This window comes from Mizuhopecten yessoensis, unplaced genomic scaffold (assembly GCF_002113885.1).
Source record: "Mizuhopecten yessoensis strain PY_sf001 unplaced genomic scaffold, ASM211388v2 scaffold3229, whole genome shotgun sequence".
NCBI lineage: Eukaryota > Metazoa > Mollusca > Bivalvia > Pectinida > Pectinidae > Mizuhopecten > Mizuhopecten yessoensis.
In genome coordinates, this window is record NW_018404940.1 from 3,092,913 (window position 1) to 3,111,561 (window position 18,649).

At 37.7% G+C, this 18,649-nt stretch overlaps 1 protein-coding gene across 1 annotated transcript in view; it reads left to right on the forward strand.

Moving 5' to 3' along the window:
- LOC110447187 (uncharacterized protein KIAA1109-like) overlaps nt 1–18,649 on the forward strand; it is a 109,417-nt gene that overhangs the window by 38,838 nt on the left and 51,930 nt on the right. The window contains exons 31-34 of the mRNA XM_021492719.1: nt 177–266; nt 5,710–5,964; nt 17,149–17,274; nt 18,197–18,320. Coding sequence (XP_021348394.1) covers nt 177–266; nt 5,710–5,964; nt 17,149–17,274; nt 18,197–18,320 — 595 coding nt within the window. The remainder of the gene's footprint in view (nt 1–176; nt 267–5,709; nt 5,965–17,148; nt 17,275–18,196; nt 18,321–18,649) is intronic.

Below are 18,649 nucleotides of genomic sequence, written 5' to 3' on the forward strand. Positions count from 1 at the left end.
GTGATGCCTCTTAAAGCTCTATTCCAAAGCTCAGTACAAGGTATCAACATTTTGCCAGTCTTTGTAATGTCAGATTAATTTTTGTTGTTGTTGTCAAAATCTGTATCATCTAAGAAGTTGTAACTGTCTCCATAACATTTCATGTGTAGTAAACTATATACGGGGCTTTGTTTCAGACGGGGGCTATAACACTGACAGGCATGACAGGAAAGAAGGCGAGATTTACTGTAGACCTACAGAAACACTCCCTCAGCTTCAAGTCAAAGGTAACACTCAATGTTCAGTCTAAAGGTAACACTCAATGTTCAGTCTAAAGGTAACACTCAGTGTTCAGTCCAAAGGTAACACTCAGTGTTCAGTCTAAAGGTAACACTCAATATTCAGTCTAAAGGTAACACTCAATGTTCAGTCTAAAAGTAGCACTCAATGTTCAGTCTAAAGGTAACACTCAGTGTTCAGTCCAAAGGTAACACTCAGTGTTCAGTCTAAAGGTAGCACTCAATGTTCAGTCTAAAGGTAACACTCCGTGTTCAGTCTAAAAGTAACACTCAGTGTTCAGTCTAAAGGTAACACTCAGTGTTCAGTCTAAAGGTAACACTCAATGTTCAGTCTAAAGGTAACACTCAGTGTTCAGTCCAAAGGTAACACTCAATGTTCAGTCTAAAGGTAACACTCAATGTTCAGTCTAAAGGTAACACTCAGTGTTCAGTCTAAAGGTAACACTCAATGTTCAGTCTAAAGGTAACACTCAGTGTTCAGTCTAAAGGTAACACTCAATGTTCAGTCTAAAGGTAACACTCAGTGTTCAGTCTAAAGGTAACACTCAATGTTCAGTCTAAAGGTAACACTCAGTGTTCAGTCTAAAGGTAACACTCAATGTTCAGTCTAAAGGTAACACTCAGTGTTCAGTCTAAAGGTAACACTCAATGTTCAGTCTAAAGGTAACACTCAGTGTTCAGTCTAAAGGTAACACTCAATGTTCAGTCTAAAGGTAACACTCAGTGTTCAGTCTAAAGGTAACACTCAATGTTCAGTCTAAAGGTAACACTCAGTGTTCAGTCTAAAGGTAACACTCAATGTTCAGTCTAAAGGTAACACTCAGTGTTCAGTCTAAAGGTAACACTCAATGTTCAGTCTAAAGGTAACACTCAGTGTTCAGTCTAAAGGTAACACTCAATGTTCAGTCTAAAGGTAACACTCAGTGTTCAGTCTAAAGGTAACACTCAATGTTCAGTCTAAAGGTAACACTCAGTGTTCAGTCTAAAGGTAACACTCAATGTTCAGTCTAAAGGTAACACTCAGTGTTCAGTCTAAAGGTAACACTCAATGTTCAGTCTAAAGGTAACACTCAGTGTTCAGTCTAAAGGTAACACTCAATGTTCAGTCTAAAGGTAACACTCAGTGTTCAGTCTAAAGGTAACACTCAATGTTCAGTCTAAAGGTAACACTCAGTGTTCAGTCTAAAGGTAACACTCAATGTTCAGTCTAAAGGTAACACTCAGTGTTCAGTCTAAAGGTAACACTCAATGTTCAGTCTAAAGGTAACACTCAGTGTTCAGTCTAAAGGTAACACTCAATGTTCAGTCTAAAGGTAACACTCAGTGTTCAGTCTAAAGGTAACACTCAATGTTCAGTCTAAAGGTAACACTCAGTGTTCAGTCTAAAGGTAACACTCAATGTTCAGTCTAAAGGTAACACTCAGTGTTCAGTCTAAAGGTAACACTCAATGTTCAGTCTAAAGGTAACACTCAGTGTTCAGTCTAAAGGTAACACTCAATGTTCAGTCTAAAGGTAACACTCAGTGTTCAGTCTAAAGGTAACACTCAATGTTCAGTCTAAAGGTAACACTCAGTGTTCAGTCTAAAGGTAACACTCAATGTTCAGTCTAAAGGTAACACTCAGTGTTCAGTCTAAAGGTAACACTCAATGTTCAGTCTAAAGGTAACACTCAGTGTTCAGTCTAAAGGTAACACTCAATGTTCAGTCTAAAGGTAACACTCAGTGTTCAGTCTAAAGGTAACACTCAATGTTCAGTCTAAAGGTAACACTCAGTGTTCAGTCTAAAGGTAACACTCAATGTTCAGTCTAAAGGTAACACTCAGTGTTCAGTCTAAAGGTAACACTCAATGTTCAGTCTAAAGGTAACACTCAGTGTTCAGTCTAAAGGTAACACTCAATGTTCAGTCTAAAGGTAACACTCAGTGTTCAGTCTAAAGGTAACACTCAATGTTCAGTCTAAAGGTAACACTCAGTGTTCAGTCTAAAGGTAACACTCAATGTTCAGTCTAAAGGTAACACTCAGTGTTCAGTCTAAAGGTAACACTCAATGTTCAGTCTAAAGGTAACACTCAGTGTTCAGTCTAAAGGTAACACTCAATGTTCAGTCTAAAGGTAACACTCAGTGTTCAGTCTAAAGGTAACACTCAATGTTCAGTCTAAAGGTAACACTCAGTGTTCAGTCTAAAGGTAACATTCAGTGTTCAGTCTAAAGGTAACACTCAGTGTTCAGTCTAAAGGTAACACTCAATGTTCAGTCTAAAGGTAACACTCAGTGTTAAGTCTAAAGGTAACACTCAGTGTTCAGTCTGAAAGTAACACTCAATGTTCAGTCTAAAGGTAGCACTCAATGTTCAGTCTAAAGGTTACACTCAATGTTCAGGTTAAAGGTAACACTTAGCGTTCAGTCTAAAGGTACCATTCAGTGTTCAGTCTAAAGGTAACACTCAATGTTCAATCTAAAGGTAATACTAGGTGTTCAGTCTAAAGGTAACACTCAGTGTTTGGTCTTAAGGTAGCACTCAATGTTCAGTCTAAAGGTAACACTCAGTGTTCAATCTAAAGGTAATACTCGGTGTTTAGTCTAAAGGTAACACTCAGTGTTCGGTCTAAAGGTAACACTCAATGTTAAGTCTAAAGGTAACACTCAGTGTTGAGTCTAAAGGTAACACTAAGTGTTAAGTTTAAAGGTAACATTTAGTATTCAGTCTAAAGGTAACACTCAGTGTTCAGTCTAAAGGTAACACTCAGTGTTCAATCTAAAGGTAATACTCAGTGTTTAGTCTAAAGGTAACACTCAGTGTTCGGTCTAAAGGTAACACTCAATGTTCAGTGTAAAGGTAACATTCAATGTTCAGTCTAAAGGTAACACTCAGTGTTCAGTCTAAAGGTAACTATCAATGTTAAGTCTAAAGGTAACACTCAGTGTTGAGTCTAAAGGTAACACTAAGTGTTAAGTTTAAAGGTAACATTCAGTATTCAGTCTAAAGGTAACACTCAGTGTTCAGTCTAAAGGTAACACTCAGTGTTAGCTCACCTAGTTCAAAGGACTAAGGTGAGCTTGTGACATACCGTGACGTCTGTCATCTGTCCGTACTTCAACAATTTCTTTAAACGACTTCTTCTTCTTCTTAACCACTGATTGGAATTCAACTAATTTTGACTGGAAGCATCCCTTGGTGGTGGGGATTCAAAATTGTACAAAAGGTTGGGCCGGGGCCAAAAAGAGTATTTGGCTATATTGCTTTTAGGGACTTCTTCTGTGGAACTAAGTGATGGTTATCAACCAAATTTGACTGGAAGCATCCCTAGGTGAACGTGATTCAAAATTGTATAAATGGTGGGGCTGAGTGGCGGGGCCAAAAGTGGGCACTTTGATTAAATTGCTACAAACAACTTCTTCTGTAGAACTATGCCATGGATATTGATCATATTTGGTCGGAAGTATTCATGGGAGGCAGGGATTCAAAATTGTACAAATGTTGGGGCTGACTCCCTGGGCTAGGGGGTGGGGCCAAAAAAAGTTTATTACTTGGAAATGGTTGAGATCCCCACCGTATAACCATATATACAATTGCTGAGTATAAAGAGAAGAATCCACATTTGTTTCTATGATGGCCCTAAGGTCTGGCCCCATCCTTGGAGACATACTCCCTGAGTCATAACTTTGAAACAGCTGAGATCCCCAACCCAAATAACAATGGATGACATCACAGCTGTGTTTTAACAATGCTTATGCTCAATATCAATAAAATAGAAAAAAGTTATATGCAACTTGATGTTTGTTAATTTCACTCTATTTTACCGTGTTCAACTTTTGATATTAAAACTTGTGTGATATATGAGAGGAATCCCACATGATTGTGTCTTGGCTATGTCGGTGAAAGGAATTTTTTCTAAAGTTTTCAACCATGTTTCTTGAAAATTCATTTCAAAATTTCATATATCAATTGATCAAAACTGGTTTAAGGTCAAGTTCATACATTCAAGGTGAAGGCTACAGCTACACAACCTGTACATGTGACGGGGAAATTGTCAGTGCTTTCCTAACTAAAGATTTAAACAAAATTGCATAAAACTCCATCATTCTGAACATTAAATCATGCACTACTTGTACATGTTTGCACATACACATGCAACCTCAATTTTCAATAAGTCGTGTTGTCAACATTTGTTGCACTATATGGTATCAGTTCTGAAACCAACAATAATGACAACCATAATGACATAGCATGTGCTCTTGTAAATTTGCAATACTCTTTTAAAATATATTTGAAATTGATATATACATCTTATTTCAAATGCCGGCCTATATAGATGATAAAGCTTAAAATATTTTCATTTGTCATTAGACCTTTTCACTGCAGTGAATATGTGAAACACTGAATTTAAAAGCTTTTCAAAATTTTTGACAGACATGTAAAGGTATCATTGGGGAGCAGTCATCCATTTTGTCTGTCCATTTGTCTGGATCATGTATAATTCAAACTTGAACAAAATTCACACATATTAAAAAGCATACATACTCTGGTCAATGTCCACACTTAACAAGGTAACTTGCTTCAATATTCATTGATCAATATACAAACATAGACGTTAAGTTTGAAATTGAGCGAAATCCTTGCATAAATAATTAGCATACTGCGCTCTGATTGGTCAATGATTTTTGCCAAGAAACTTTGTCAGATAAAACCAGATTCTGATGAAACCTGGTCAATATATTATTCAACAACAAAGTTCAAAGATGAATAAAATCTGCGCATAATCTATTAACAAAATTAGCTCTTATTTGAAGCTTGTTTCCACAATAATTTAGTCAAATAGAAGTTGATTCTGATAAAACTTTTTGAACATCTTAACTATTAACAAAATCTACCAGTGATTTATAAGCAAAAAGGGAATAACTTTGGCTTTATTGATTTAAAATAATTAGTTATTGGCAAAAGGGATAAATCCCTATTTCTGTTTTTAATGTTTGAAATATGGACAAAGGTCTAAAATGATATATTCTAGAGAAAACTCGGTACCCATCTTCTGACAAAAATATGAAGATAGACTGTACACACAAGAATAATAACTTTTCAGTGGTACACTTTTACATAAAACTTTGATTCATAACAAATTAACAGTAAATCCTTCTGTACAATATGATGGGCACTTTGTCTCTATTTTGTTCCCCATTCCAAAACTAATATATTTATCTTGGTCTCTCTTTTGCCTTAGCTTTCAGTACTTTGATTAAAATATGTATACCTGAAACAAGAAATTAGGCTTTAGCACATAATCCATGCTTTAGCAGTTTCATGAATATGGGCCCTGTATTATTTTTGAAGGTCACAAGCGTGAAATGAAAGACAAATGAATGATACAGGCCCATTGTGCCGCTTGTCTAATTAGTTTAATTCATTGAGTTGTACCTGCCTTTCCTTCCAGGTGGTTACCACGGAGACATCAATCCCCTCCCAGGCCAGTATAGATCTGCCTCCCATCCACATGTTTGCGGACTACCGCCTCTCCTCTGCCTCCTCTAGCGATGGCCCGATGGCCGCGGAGAGTCTGACGGGGCAGGGGCTGATGCTTAAGGAGGGAAGTTACCTGAACGCTGTCGCAGAAGTGGGCATGTTTGAACACAGCCTCACAACAGACCTCCTCAACCATCTTGTCTTCGTTCAGAAAGTGTTTATGAAAGTAAGTTGTAGCTACATAGATTTAAAAAAAACAAATGTTCCGTAGAGGAGAGTGCATGATTTACACTTTTCTACTCTCAGCGTAAAATGACATACCAAGAATACAACTTTTCTTCAGTCAACCATGTATTGAAATACCAGATTTTTTTTATCGCAATTCAGAGATTTTCCTAGACAAGAAATAAATATTCATGTGAGATAGAATTTTACAAGAAATTAATCTCAGTGACGGATATATTTTTGCGAAAAATTTATCCATGCGTGAGATTAATTATCCTCTCGCAATGAAAGTTCGAGGGGATATAGGATTCCGCCCATACGTACTTTACACTCTTTGTCATCGCTCTAGCGACTTCATTCCGCAACAGAATTTCATAAAACTTCATAAGTGTTTAGTATAACAATATACCTTGAACAAGTTTGCATTTCAGGTTTCTATATTGAAGGTCGAGGTCACTGTTACTATTTTAAGAAAAACTTTCTACTGACTTTATTCCCCCATAGAATTTCATGAAAAGTCGATACAAGTGTTTGGTATGACAATACCTTGAACAATTTTGCATTTCGGGACACTGCATTTAAAGGTCAAGGTCACTTTTACTATTTTTAAAAAAACATTGTCGTCGCTCTTCCAACTTCATTTCTGAATGGAATTTCATGAAACTTTATACCAGTGTTAAGTATGATAATATCTTGAACAAGATCGAGGCTCAGGTTCCTGCAATAAAGGTCAAGGTCACTTTTACTATTTTTACAAAAAACATTTGTCATCGCTCTTTCGACTTCATTCCTCAAAGGAGTTTCATGAAATTCCATACAAGTGTTTGGCATGGCAATGCCTTGAACAATTTCTCCTTTTGGGTTTCTACGTTGAAGGTCAAGGTCACTGTTACTATTTTTAGAAAAAAACTGTGTCATTGCTCTAGTGACTTCATTTCCTCTTACATATGTCACAATGTGTGAATGCAAGGGGATTTGTATCACTTTTGATGCCTTGTGTTTTTATGTTAAATTGCAAGGAGAATCCTTTGCAAATTGAAAAATAAAGCAAATTTGATAATTGCTATCACTGTTGAAATTATATCCTTTCAATCACTGTGTTGTACAGAAGGTTGCTATACAGTCCCTTATTGATATCAAACAGATCTCAGCAGCCCCCTCCAGACATAAATTGCTATTATAATGTTAGAACACTTAAACAAGCGGTCATCGGTCTATTTTCCTCAATTTATCCTCAAACTCCTTTATAATGCCAAATTTTCTCTGAACAAATGGTGGCAGTATATTGAGGTTTTACTGGTACAGTATTTTTTTCTTTTGTTCATATTTATTAGCTCACCTGGTCCGAAGGACCAAGGTGAGCTTATGCCATACCGTGGCGTCCGTCGTCCATCCGTCGTCCGTCCGTCCGTTCGTACGTCAACAATTTCTTTAAACGACGTACTTCTTCTTCTTAACCACCGGTTGGAATTAAACTAAATTTGACTGGAAGCATCCCTAGGTGGTGGGGATTCAAAATTGTACAAATGGTGGGTCTGACCCCCCAGGGGGCTGAGGGGCAGGGCCAAAAGGGGTCAATTTGCCCATATTGCTTTAAGCGACTTCTTCTCTGGAACTAAGAAGTGGATATCAACCATATTTGACTGGAAGCATCCCTAGGTGGTGGTGATTAAAAATTGTACAAATGGTGGGGCTGACTCCCCAGGGGGCTAAGGGGCGGGGCCAAAAGGGGGCAATTTGGCTATATTGCTACAAACGACTTCTTCTGTAGAACTGTGCACTGGATATCAATCATATTTGATCAAAAGCATTCCTGGGAGGCAGGGATTTAAAATTGTACAAATGGTGTGGCTGACCCCCCAGGGGGCTGAGGGGCAGGGCCAAAAAGGGTATTTGGCTATACTGCTTTAAGTGACTTCTTCTCTGGAACTTAGCGATGGATATCAACCTTATTTCACTGGAAGCATCTCTAGGTGGTGGAGATTCAAAATTGTACAAACCGTTGGGCTGACCCCCCAGGGGGCTAAGGGGCGGGGCCAAAAGGGGGCAATTTGGCTATATTGCTACAAACGACTTCTTCTGTAGAACTGTGCACTGGATATCAATCATATTTGATCAAAAGCATTCCTGGGAGGCAGGGATTTAAAATTGTACAAATGGTGTGGCTGACCCCCCAGGGGGCTGAGGGGCAGGGCCAAAAAGGGTATTTGGCTATACTGCTTTAAGTGACTTCTTCTCTGGAACTAAGTGATGGATATCAACCTTATTTGACTGGAAGCATCTCTAGGTGGTGGAGATTCAAAATTGTACAAACGGTTGGGCTGACCCCCCAGGGGGCTGAGGGGCGGGGCCAAAAGGGGGCAATTTGGTTATATTGCTATAAATGACTTCTTCTGCAGAACTATGCCATGGATATTGATCATATTTGGTCGGAAGTATTCATGGGAGGCAGGGATTCAAAATTGTACAAATGGTGGGGCTGACCCCCCGGGCTAAGGGGTGGGGCCAATAAAATGTATTACTTGGAAATGGTTGAGATCCCCACCATATAACCATATATACAATTGCTGAGTATAAAGAGAAGAATGCACATTTGCTTCCAGGATGTCCCTAGGGTCTGGCCCCACCCTTGGAGACATAGTCCCTGGGCCATAACTTTAAAACGGTTGAGATCCCCACCCCAAAACTATATATACAAATGCTGGGCATAAAGAGACGAATGCAATCATGATATCAGAATAGACCCTGGGGTCTGACCGAACCCCTAGGGACCTAGTTTCTTAGTCACAGCTTGGAAACAGTTGAGAGCCCCACCCTATAACCGTATATATACAATTGCTGAGTATAAAGAGATGATTGCACATATGCTTCCAGGTTGGCCTTGGGGACTGCCCCACCCTTGGAGACTTAACCCCTGGGTCATAACTTTGAAATGGTTAATATCCCCACCCCGAAACTATATATACAATTGTTGGGCATAAAGAGACGAATGCAGTCATGATATTAGAATTGATCCCAGGGTCTGCCCCACCCTTGCAGACTTGGCCCCTGGGTCATACCTTTGAAACGGTTGAGATCCCCACCCCAAAACTATATATACAAATGCTTGGCAAAAAGAGACAAATGCAGTCAAGATATTAGAATCGATCCTGGGGTCTGGACACAACTCTAGGGACCTAAATTCTGAGTCAAAGCTTGGAAACAGTTGAGATCCCCACCCCATAACCATACATAAAATTGCTGGGCATGAAAAATCTAATATAGCTATGCTACAAGGATTGACCTTGGGGTCTGGCATATTCCCTTGATCTCATTTGGAGAATAGTTTGCCATGATTGCTTAGGTATCCAGGTGAGCGATACAGGCCCTCTGGGCCTCTTGTTTTCTAAGTTAAAGGGACTTTAGGTGGTTTGTGAATTTAATATGTACATATAGGATTAAAATCCATAATTTTAATGTTCTTATGGGTCCCCAAATCGTCATTTGCATGGAATATTCAGATAAAGTGTTTTTCTCCCGCCCGCACAATTCCAACAACCCAGGTGGAGTATAAAATGGTCTGGGGTGGATGTTGCGGTATCTGTGCTGTAGCATTCAAATGAGGTGGCACTATAAATAGAACTGTTGGAAGAACAGTCCCACTACAAACAGAACAGAATGCATCCCCAGCACACATGCATCTATACACACATAGGGAGATATTAGCCAGGTGGCATATGACTAGTAGTTAGCGCTTGATAAGGCAGCTCCTGCAAATTCCTTAATAATTGTATTGATTAATGTAAATGCTAATTGTATAAATTGTATATCTATTTATTGTAAAGCCCTTTAGAGTGGCTTATTCTATCTAGATACGGCGCTATATCAAATGTTATATATTATTATGTAACACAGTTACATTCAAAATTTTTTCAAAGATGTAGTACCACGCATCATGGAATAAGGAATATGTTTAAGAGCATTTTTAGCCCGAAAGGCCAACTGAGCTAATGCTGTGGTGCTGCGGCTGTTGGCCGTCGGTCGTCCTTCCCTCGTCCATCTGGCATCCGTCCGACATCAAGATTTTACTATAAACAGCTTCTTCTTAATAACCAAAAGGCCTAGGATGATGATATCTGGCCAGTAGTATACTAGGATGAAGGGCTACAAAGTTTGTTTAAATAAATGACCTTAACCTGTATTCATGGTCACAGGGGTCAAATACGTTTAAAATCTTTAAAGGACTTCCGAATAACCATGAAGCCTTATATATTGATACTTGGTCATTAGGATTACTAGGATGAATGGCTACTGAGTTTGTTAAAAAGAATGACCTTGACTTTAATTCAAGGTCACAGGGATCAAATATATTTTAAATCTTTATACAACTTCTTCTGAATAACCAAAAGGCCCAGGGTGTTGATATTTGGTCATTAGCATTACTAGGATAAATGGCTACCGAGTTTGTTAAAATGAATGACCTTGAACTATATTCAAGGTTACAGGGGTCAAATATGTTTTAAATCGTTAAACGTCTTCTTCTGAATAACCATGAAGCCTTATATATTGCTATTTGGTCATTAGTATTACTAGGATGAATGACTACCAAATTTAGTAAAATGAATGATCTTGACAGATATTCATGGTCACAGGGGTCAAATTTGTCTAAAATCTTTAAACGACTTCTGAATAGCCAAAAGGCCTAGGATGATAATATCTGGCCATTAGCATGCTTGAATAAAGGGCTACAAAGTTTGTTCAAATAAATTACCTTGACTTATATATAAGGTCACAGCAAGGAATCAAATTTGTTCAAAATCCTTAAACGACTTCTTCCGCATAACCATGAGGCCAAATGTTTTCAACAGATTCTTTTGAATTAATTATAGTCATAAATACTGGTTTGCCTGTTGCTTTGTTTAAGATCACTTAAAGGTTACAGTTGTGAGATTAATACCAGGTGAGCGATGCATGCCCATTGGGCCTCTTGTTTAATAGAACTGTGTTTGATATACCATCATTGGAAAGATGCATTTCAAACTTCAAGCAATCAACTGTACATATAAAGACTGTTACTTATTAGCCGTCACAAACAGTATCAGCAATAAACAACAAAACAATAGATAACAAACAACATTTATTTATTGTATAAACAGGGTTTAAAAATAGCTCACAATATACAACATGTATAGATTTCAAAATACTGTTTTGATTCTATCAAGTACACAGAAGATTACAATAGTACCTTGTTAAAAAGTAAGGGAAGGGTAAATATTAGAAAAAATGAAATAAGGGGAAGGATGATTGTTAATAAAACATCAAAAAAGAAAAACAGGGGAAGGGTGAATATTAAAAACAAAGGTAGAACAATGTGCAACATTTTAAATTGGGATGAACAAGTGCTAGAAAAACATATTGGAGTGGAAGAAAATTATTGGAGACATCTTAAAATTTTAAAAATAGCAAACAAGTGAAAATGTTCGCCTGTCAAGTTAAACATCTCAGCAAAAATTAGAATATTGGCAATATAAAGATGCAAAAGGTACATTTAATTTGGGAAAAAAACCGAAAAGAGACGAACAAATTTTCAATTTTTGTACGAGTTTATGAGAAAATTATATGTACTATTTTCTATGCTTGCATTAAAATGAAATAATTAATTAGAAATAACATTGTCTTGAATTTAAACCAATGAAAATACCGAATACATCACCAAAAATACACATGTAGTAATTTTATTTTGTTATATCAGTTTTTTGGTGGAAGGGGAGATACTTAAATGGCAGAATATATTGAAAAATGGGGATTTGAAAATTAAGACAAGGGGTCTCAAAACCAATTTGAAATTATAATTGAATGCAAAGTACTGACCACCAAGTTTTTATTCTGTCCCAAGATATCAGAATGGTCAGCTAATAAAGATGGTTTGAACAGATATATTTTGTTTGAACATGAAAACAGTTTTACGTATAAGGGGCCCGATGTCTTTGAAACACTTCAATGTGATTAGTCTATATCATAGATACTGCATTATTGATAGGATAGCCTGTCCACTTTCGTTCTTCTCTGTCCCGGACTTGTAGAATGAACAGATTTTTTGGGTGAGTTTTGGGCAGTTTCCTGTGTTTGCTGAAGTGTACAGGGGTATGACAACGGGATACAGCCGGTGTTGGTATCCTCGCGTGTTCTAAACGAAAAGCACTCTCTAAACGCTCAGCTTTTTCTTGAAGTCTGTTGCTACAGAAACAAAACACCTTGAGGACGTGGTAATGACATTCCCGAAATTTGAATATGTAAATTATCGGATTGACCAGGATGGTTACGAAAAAGGCAATGCTCATTTTTGTATGGATTATTTCAAGATTTTTGTTTTCCTTGTTGATGATTCTTAGGATGTCGACAATGTATATAGGAATCATCGTCATATACTGGACAAAGTTGACGCTGAAGATGAGGATCAACATCTGAAATGTTTCCACATAGCGGGAGATATTTTCTTTAGAATTCGTCCTGGGCATGACTCTAGTTGTATATTTCTTGGTGTGGTGGATTATTCCGATCCAACATCCGGTTGCCAGGACAATGCAAAGCGTCAGCACAACTACTTCAACTACCACTTCGATATTGCTCTTGAACATTGGCCTGTAACATTCCCCATTTTCCAAAACATCGGATGCCAGATATATCTGGGCTAGGAAAACACATCCCAGGGCGAAGATACTGAAGACAAGGCAAGCACTGATCATGATGGTAAGTTTCGGTGTAACAATTCGGGCATGCCAGAACGGCCATATTAAAGATATGTACTTGTCCAAAGTCATGTAAGTCGAGAGGACCACAGGGGTCATGACTCCTGCAGAAAGCACAGTTTGGAAAAACGGACAAGGGATGGCGACAGGATTTTTGCGAACCAACATGATGATACAGGAAAGCTTAGCAAGAATGCTGTACACGACTGCCTGTTGCGACAAAGCTAACAGGAGCATGCGGGTCTGCGCCATCATCAGCCGGCATCGTAAGAAGATTGATAATGATATCAAGTTACAAATCGCCACCAAAATAAACAAGATGGAGGCCAACAGTGTGTTTATCATTGTTAAAAACTTGAAAGATTGACTGGATTTTACAGACTCATTCACAATAAGATGAAAATTGGATCTTTTATACAAAACTTCCTAACTCACGATGAAGATGGGACTTTTATTTGTAAACTCTGTCGTCTGAATTTAAAATTAATTTACGATAACTGAGACGCATTGTAGTTTTTCTTTCATTTTCTCAACAATTTCAATAACACTGTCAATTAACATAGTTTCACAAGATACTGACATGCATGCTGTCAATTAACAGAGTTTCACAAGATACTGACATGCATGAACGTGGTCTGCCTCAATTCATCCTAGATATCCTCAGTTGCTCTGATGGTGTATCAACCAATCATAATCTTCCAGTTAGAGGCCCGAAATATTCAATTGAATTTTACTGTTAAAATCACTGTCAAATATCAGTCACAACACATTTACAAGTATCTAATACCCGTAAGCCTCCGTTAGTATTGATACTAAAATTGCTGTTGAATATCAGAGCAGAGAGTAGTAGATTTTTACCAATATCTTGATCTTAAAACGCCATATCTTGATCTTAAAACGCTGCTTGATGAGGATTTCAAACTCAAAAGTCCTGAAATCTCTGTTTGAAGTCGTAGTGTATAAAATCGTAGAACCAGGTCGCTTATAACACTATCCTTATAGAGGTAAATCCAATAACTATACTCAGTCACTGTTGAGTCTCTGACCTAAGTTATATAGTGCACTGACCTCACACACGGTTACTTGTAGAGGTCAACTTCTTCTAAGTTAAAGTCACTCTCCAAATTCAGGTACAAGAGGCAGTTCATCACAAGTAATAAGGTCAGTTAAAACATTGTTCCTTGTAGAAGAAAATTCAATTCTGGTACCAAAGTTTTTGCTGAATACCTGAGAGTTGCACTTTTCTGTTAGGACATCACTTTATAGGTAGACAGCAGTTCCGATACCAAATGACATTGTTGATCGTCTGTGGTAAAATCTATACCTAAGGCGTATTTAGTAGCTGGTCCTGGGTGTTGACTGTCATTGGCAAGGAGGAAGAATGTGCCGCACCTAAAATGGAGGATGTATTTCTGTCAGTTCTGTCAGTCTATGTGTTTATCACATAATCATACTTACCAGATTTAATAGATCCAGATGGCCGCAAATTAGAACCTCTTTTGAGGTGTAATTATAATAAATACGTCAACACATGCAGGTATTTCTTTGCATTACTGCAACAGAATTATCGCTATTAATGTTCCCCATTGGCGGGATTTCATTGTGAATTTAACTTTTATCAATTAAGAGACCATCTTCATTAAGAGACAGTGTTTTTGGCTTTCTGAGGGTGGTCATTTCATACAGGTTTGACATTAATTCATTGCAGTTTAAAATACATGATTGGAATCAACATATCCACATTTCAATGAACAGTAAAATTTTGTTAAACTGTCACAATTTGTCCAGAGAAAATGTAGCATTATAAGGGATTTGGCTATGCATTGAGGGAAATGTATTAAGAAATTCTGAGGAAAACAAGAAAAAGGGACGTTGAAATAAGCTGGGGGTTAATGAGGTGACAAATGAAACGAGGGGCAGTATATCAAGGTTTTATTGTAGGTGTTTTTCCCAAGCAAAGATTCTGTAACATCCCTATCTAGGCTTACATTTCAGTTGGGATTATATTACAGAATCTTAGCCCTGACTGAGATAACCTGATCTTGCTCAGTTACAGTTGAAAGATTTTAGTACACTGTGCTGCTGTCAAGACCACTAAGATAAAATGTCTGCAAAAGGTTGCTCAGTCAAATCTGCTGAGTAGACCATCTCTATGAAGAGACCACTGTGTTGAGAGACCTCTTTTAAAACTCCCAATGAAGACATGTATATGTAAACTGAACCTGTGTTGAGAGACCACCTGCAGTTAGAGACTTGAACCATATGGACTTTCCAAAGATGGTCACTGAAGACAAGTTTGAATAGTTTTTGAAAATTTAAATCGTTGCTGAATTTTAGTTCTTGTTTGTCATTTGTCGGCTTTTTCGCTCAGAAAATAACTTCTGCGATACAGCTTTCAGCTGGTGTATATTGTGACGATTATTCGTACCTCTACAAGACCTGACTGATGAAAACATCTGAGGGCTGCTTGACAAATACATCTCTTACAATTTACATAATGGAATTTAACATTGATTTAATAATCATCATATGACTTTGAAGGGGATAGCGCTTTTGCTGGATCCTTTGCATGAACTATGCTTTAATTACAGTTTTGTATCGGAATCAACAAAATTATTATCACCGTCTGAGCCAATGTGATAATTGTGTATAATCATATATCGGTCCTTGATCCATTGTTTTGCACGCGTGATACTGCCAGCTTTACATAGGCCATATCCTGGACCAACTCATATCTGCCTATATGTGACATTTCAATTTTCACTTTGCCCGTCTAGTGATAGGGGTTACACAGGTATATCTGTGTGTGCCTCTATCTGTACATCTGCCTGTCTGTATTAAAAAGCTTATGTCTATCTACATGTACTAGATATCTCATAAATTCCTGAACACATTTAGTTCATAGTGGTCACGGGCACAGTGGGTGGGAAAGGGTAGGGGGGATGTCGCTGTGAGCCTCTTCCCACTTTGTTTTCATTGTTGATGATTTTGATGTTGTACAAAAATATTTACCTTGTGTAGTATATGATCAAAAGGGTATGATATTGTTGTGAAAATGCACTTGTAAGGTGGTTGGGCCGACTTCTCTGTATGCTGTCGTGCGTGACAATATCGAATGCAGTCTACACTTGGTTAAGCTGCTATATGGACATATTTTGCGTACTGTTGGTCTGATCGTAGATTACACTTGATGTTGCAGGCTAACCTTATGATTAACATTCATATAACTTGTAGCTTCTTACTACAATAGGACCAATTCCATACCCCGCACTGGCCCACAACCCATCTCCACCCTTCTTACTACAATAGGACCAATTCCATACCCCGCACCGGCCCACAACCCATCTCCACCCTTGAGTCTCCGACTCTTTGGGCTGTTACAAAGTATGGTCGAGGTCTCGTATGATAACCTCTAAATGTCATTCAGGTACGAAATTCATTCAATATTTTCTATGTGTTTTAAAGGTTTTACATTCTCACAATAGCTGAAGTGCCATCTCACTGAAATATCATGGGCTTATTGCCTGGACACGAGAGCAGCATAAAATCCACCAGAATTTTCTAATAACTCGTCAATATTCTCTGAATGATTTTGACCTTGGATAATGGGAATTGGGTTTGAATTGAAATGTACAGACAGTCCAATATCTAAAGCCTCTTAGCTAGGTTCTTGTTGAAACACAACTCAACCTCTTGGTAGAGATGATTATTGAAAAAATGACAAAAACCTATTATTTATCATTATGGTTATATAACATACTGCAGTGACTTTTAGTGTGTTATTGTTGTTGCTGACATTTTGGGTTATTAACAGCCTTTCTTTTCATACATATTATTTCCAGTTCTTAAAAAGTACCTAGATCACAACACTAGTGACTCTTGTGGCTCTCTTGTTACAATAACTTTGGGCACCCAAATTAGAGCAGGCACCCTTATCATGTTAAATACGGTCAAATTAGAGCAGGCACCCTTACCATGTTAAATACGGTCAAATTAGAGCAGTCACCCTTATCATGTTAAATACGGTCAAATAAGAGCAGGCACCCTTATCATGTTAAATACGGTCAAATTAGAGCAGGCACCTTATCATGTTAAATACGATCAAATTAGAGCAGTCACCCTTATCATGTTAAATACGGTCAAATTAGAGCAGGCACCCTTATCATGTTAAATACAGTATATCGGAATTCTGTACATTTCAGCATATATTTGTAATTTAGTATAAAGGAGAAAATGTTACCTAAAATAAGATAATCAGATAAATATACAATATAGTCATGACGGCTGCCATGTGTGTCATACTCATTAACAAAGTTAAATGGCTTTGTGCACATGTCCAATGATTTATAATTTGACCCCAATAATACATATATGATTAACGAACGTTATAAATTATCTAAAATGTTGCAGCCTAATCAATTCATGTACTTCATATCTCGTTTTTAATATATTTGTAGGAGGTGAATGAGTTGGTTCAGAAGGTATCCGGGTCAGACCAGCCAGTACCCCTGTGGACGGGGGAAGAAACCGCGCCAAAGGAACCCGAACAATCACTGCTCTACTCTCTGCTCTTTAGGTTCAAGGTAAAATGAACTTTTCCTTCTCGACCTCATTACTATTCTTGTTTTATTTTTAAGGATCCCTATCCCAATGCACTGCTGTTCTTGTCTCGCTGCCACAAGTGGAAGTGAGACTTAGGTAATGCTTTTCCGGCGACGGCGTCAACATTAAGGTCTTGCGTTTACGGTCACTGGGGTCAAATATGTTAAAAACTTTAAACAACAATATCCTAAGAAACATTTGGACTAGAGTCATGATACTTGGGTATGTTATGTAGACCAGCAGTTCAAATCTTTTTCTTAATTACAGTAATTAGGTCAAAGGTCAACTTTAATTGCTAGCCAGAGTCAAAGGTCAAAGTGGGTTAAAAGCTTTGAAATTAAAATTTCAAATTTCAAACAACAGTATTTTAAGAAGCATTTAAGAGATATTTAAATGTCTTGTGTTTTTGTTACCAAATTTGGTCTGAAGTTACCTATATGTCAGTTCCATGTCACAAAAGAAAAAGGTGAGCAATACAGGCCCTCTGGACCTTCTGTTTGGCAATGGTATGGAGATCCATTAGATCACACGTTTGAGCTTTTAGTGGGGTGACCTTTCTTTGTCATCAAATTTTTCCTGGAACAGCTTCTTCTTAAGAACTGAAATACCTTGCTTTGTGAAATTTGACAATAAGGTACCTATGGCAACAATGCTAAAATTCTTCTACATGTTAATGACCTTGACCTATTCTCAGGGTCACATAGTTCTAATTAAATATACATGTATTTCTTTACAAGAATGTCTCATTGATTTTAATTTAAGGGAGCTTTTCCATTTCCTGGACCTCCGGTGGTTCCTAAAATAAAACATTGCTAATTTTTTCACAAATCTTTCCTAAATAAGGATGTTTTAGTTATTTAGTTGATATTTTGCAAAAAATTTGATTTTACTCATCTTATACAGGGTATCCAGATCACAGCTACAACTCCTACCTCAAGTGCTGTACAGCTGGAAACCGGAGCTGTGGATCTGGAAATCTCAAACCGAGTACAAAGGGTGTCATGTGACACAAAAACAGAGCAATCAGGTACGAGCCTACACTTTTTCTGAATGATGCATAGCGGGTAAGTTGTAGTGAACAACTACCAACAAGCCTTGTCAGCTTAAAACATAGTGGGTAAGTTGTAGTGAACAACTACCAACATGCCTTGTTAACTTAAAACATAGTGGGTAAGTTGTAGTGAACAACTACCAGCATGCCTTGTCAACTTAAAACATAGCGGGTAAGTTGTAGTGAACAACTACCAACATGCCTTGTCAACTTAAAACATAGCGGGTAAGTTGTAGTGAACAACTACCAACAAACCTTGTCAGCTTAAAACATAGCGGGTAAGTTGTAGTGAACAACTACCAACA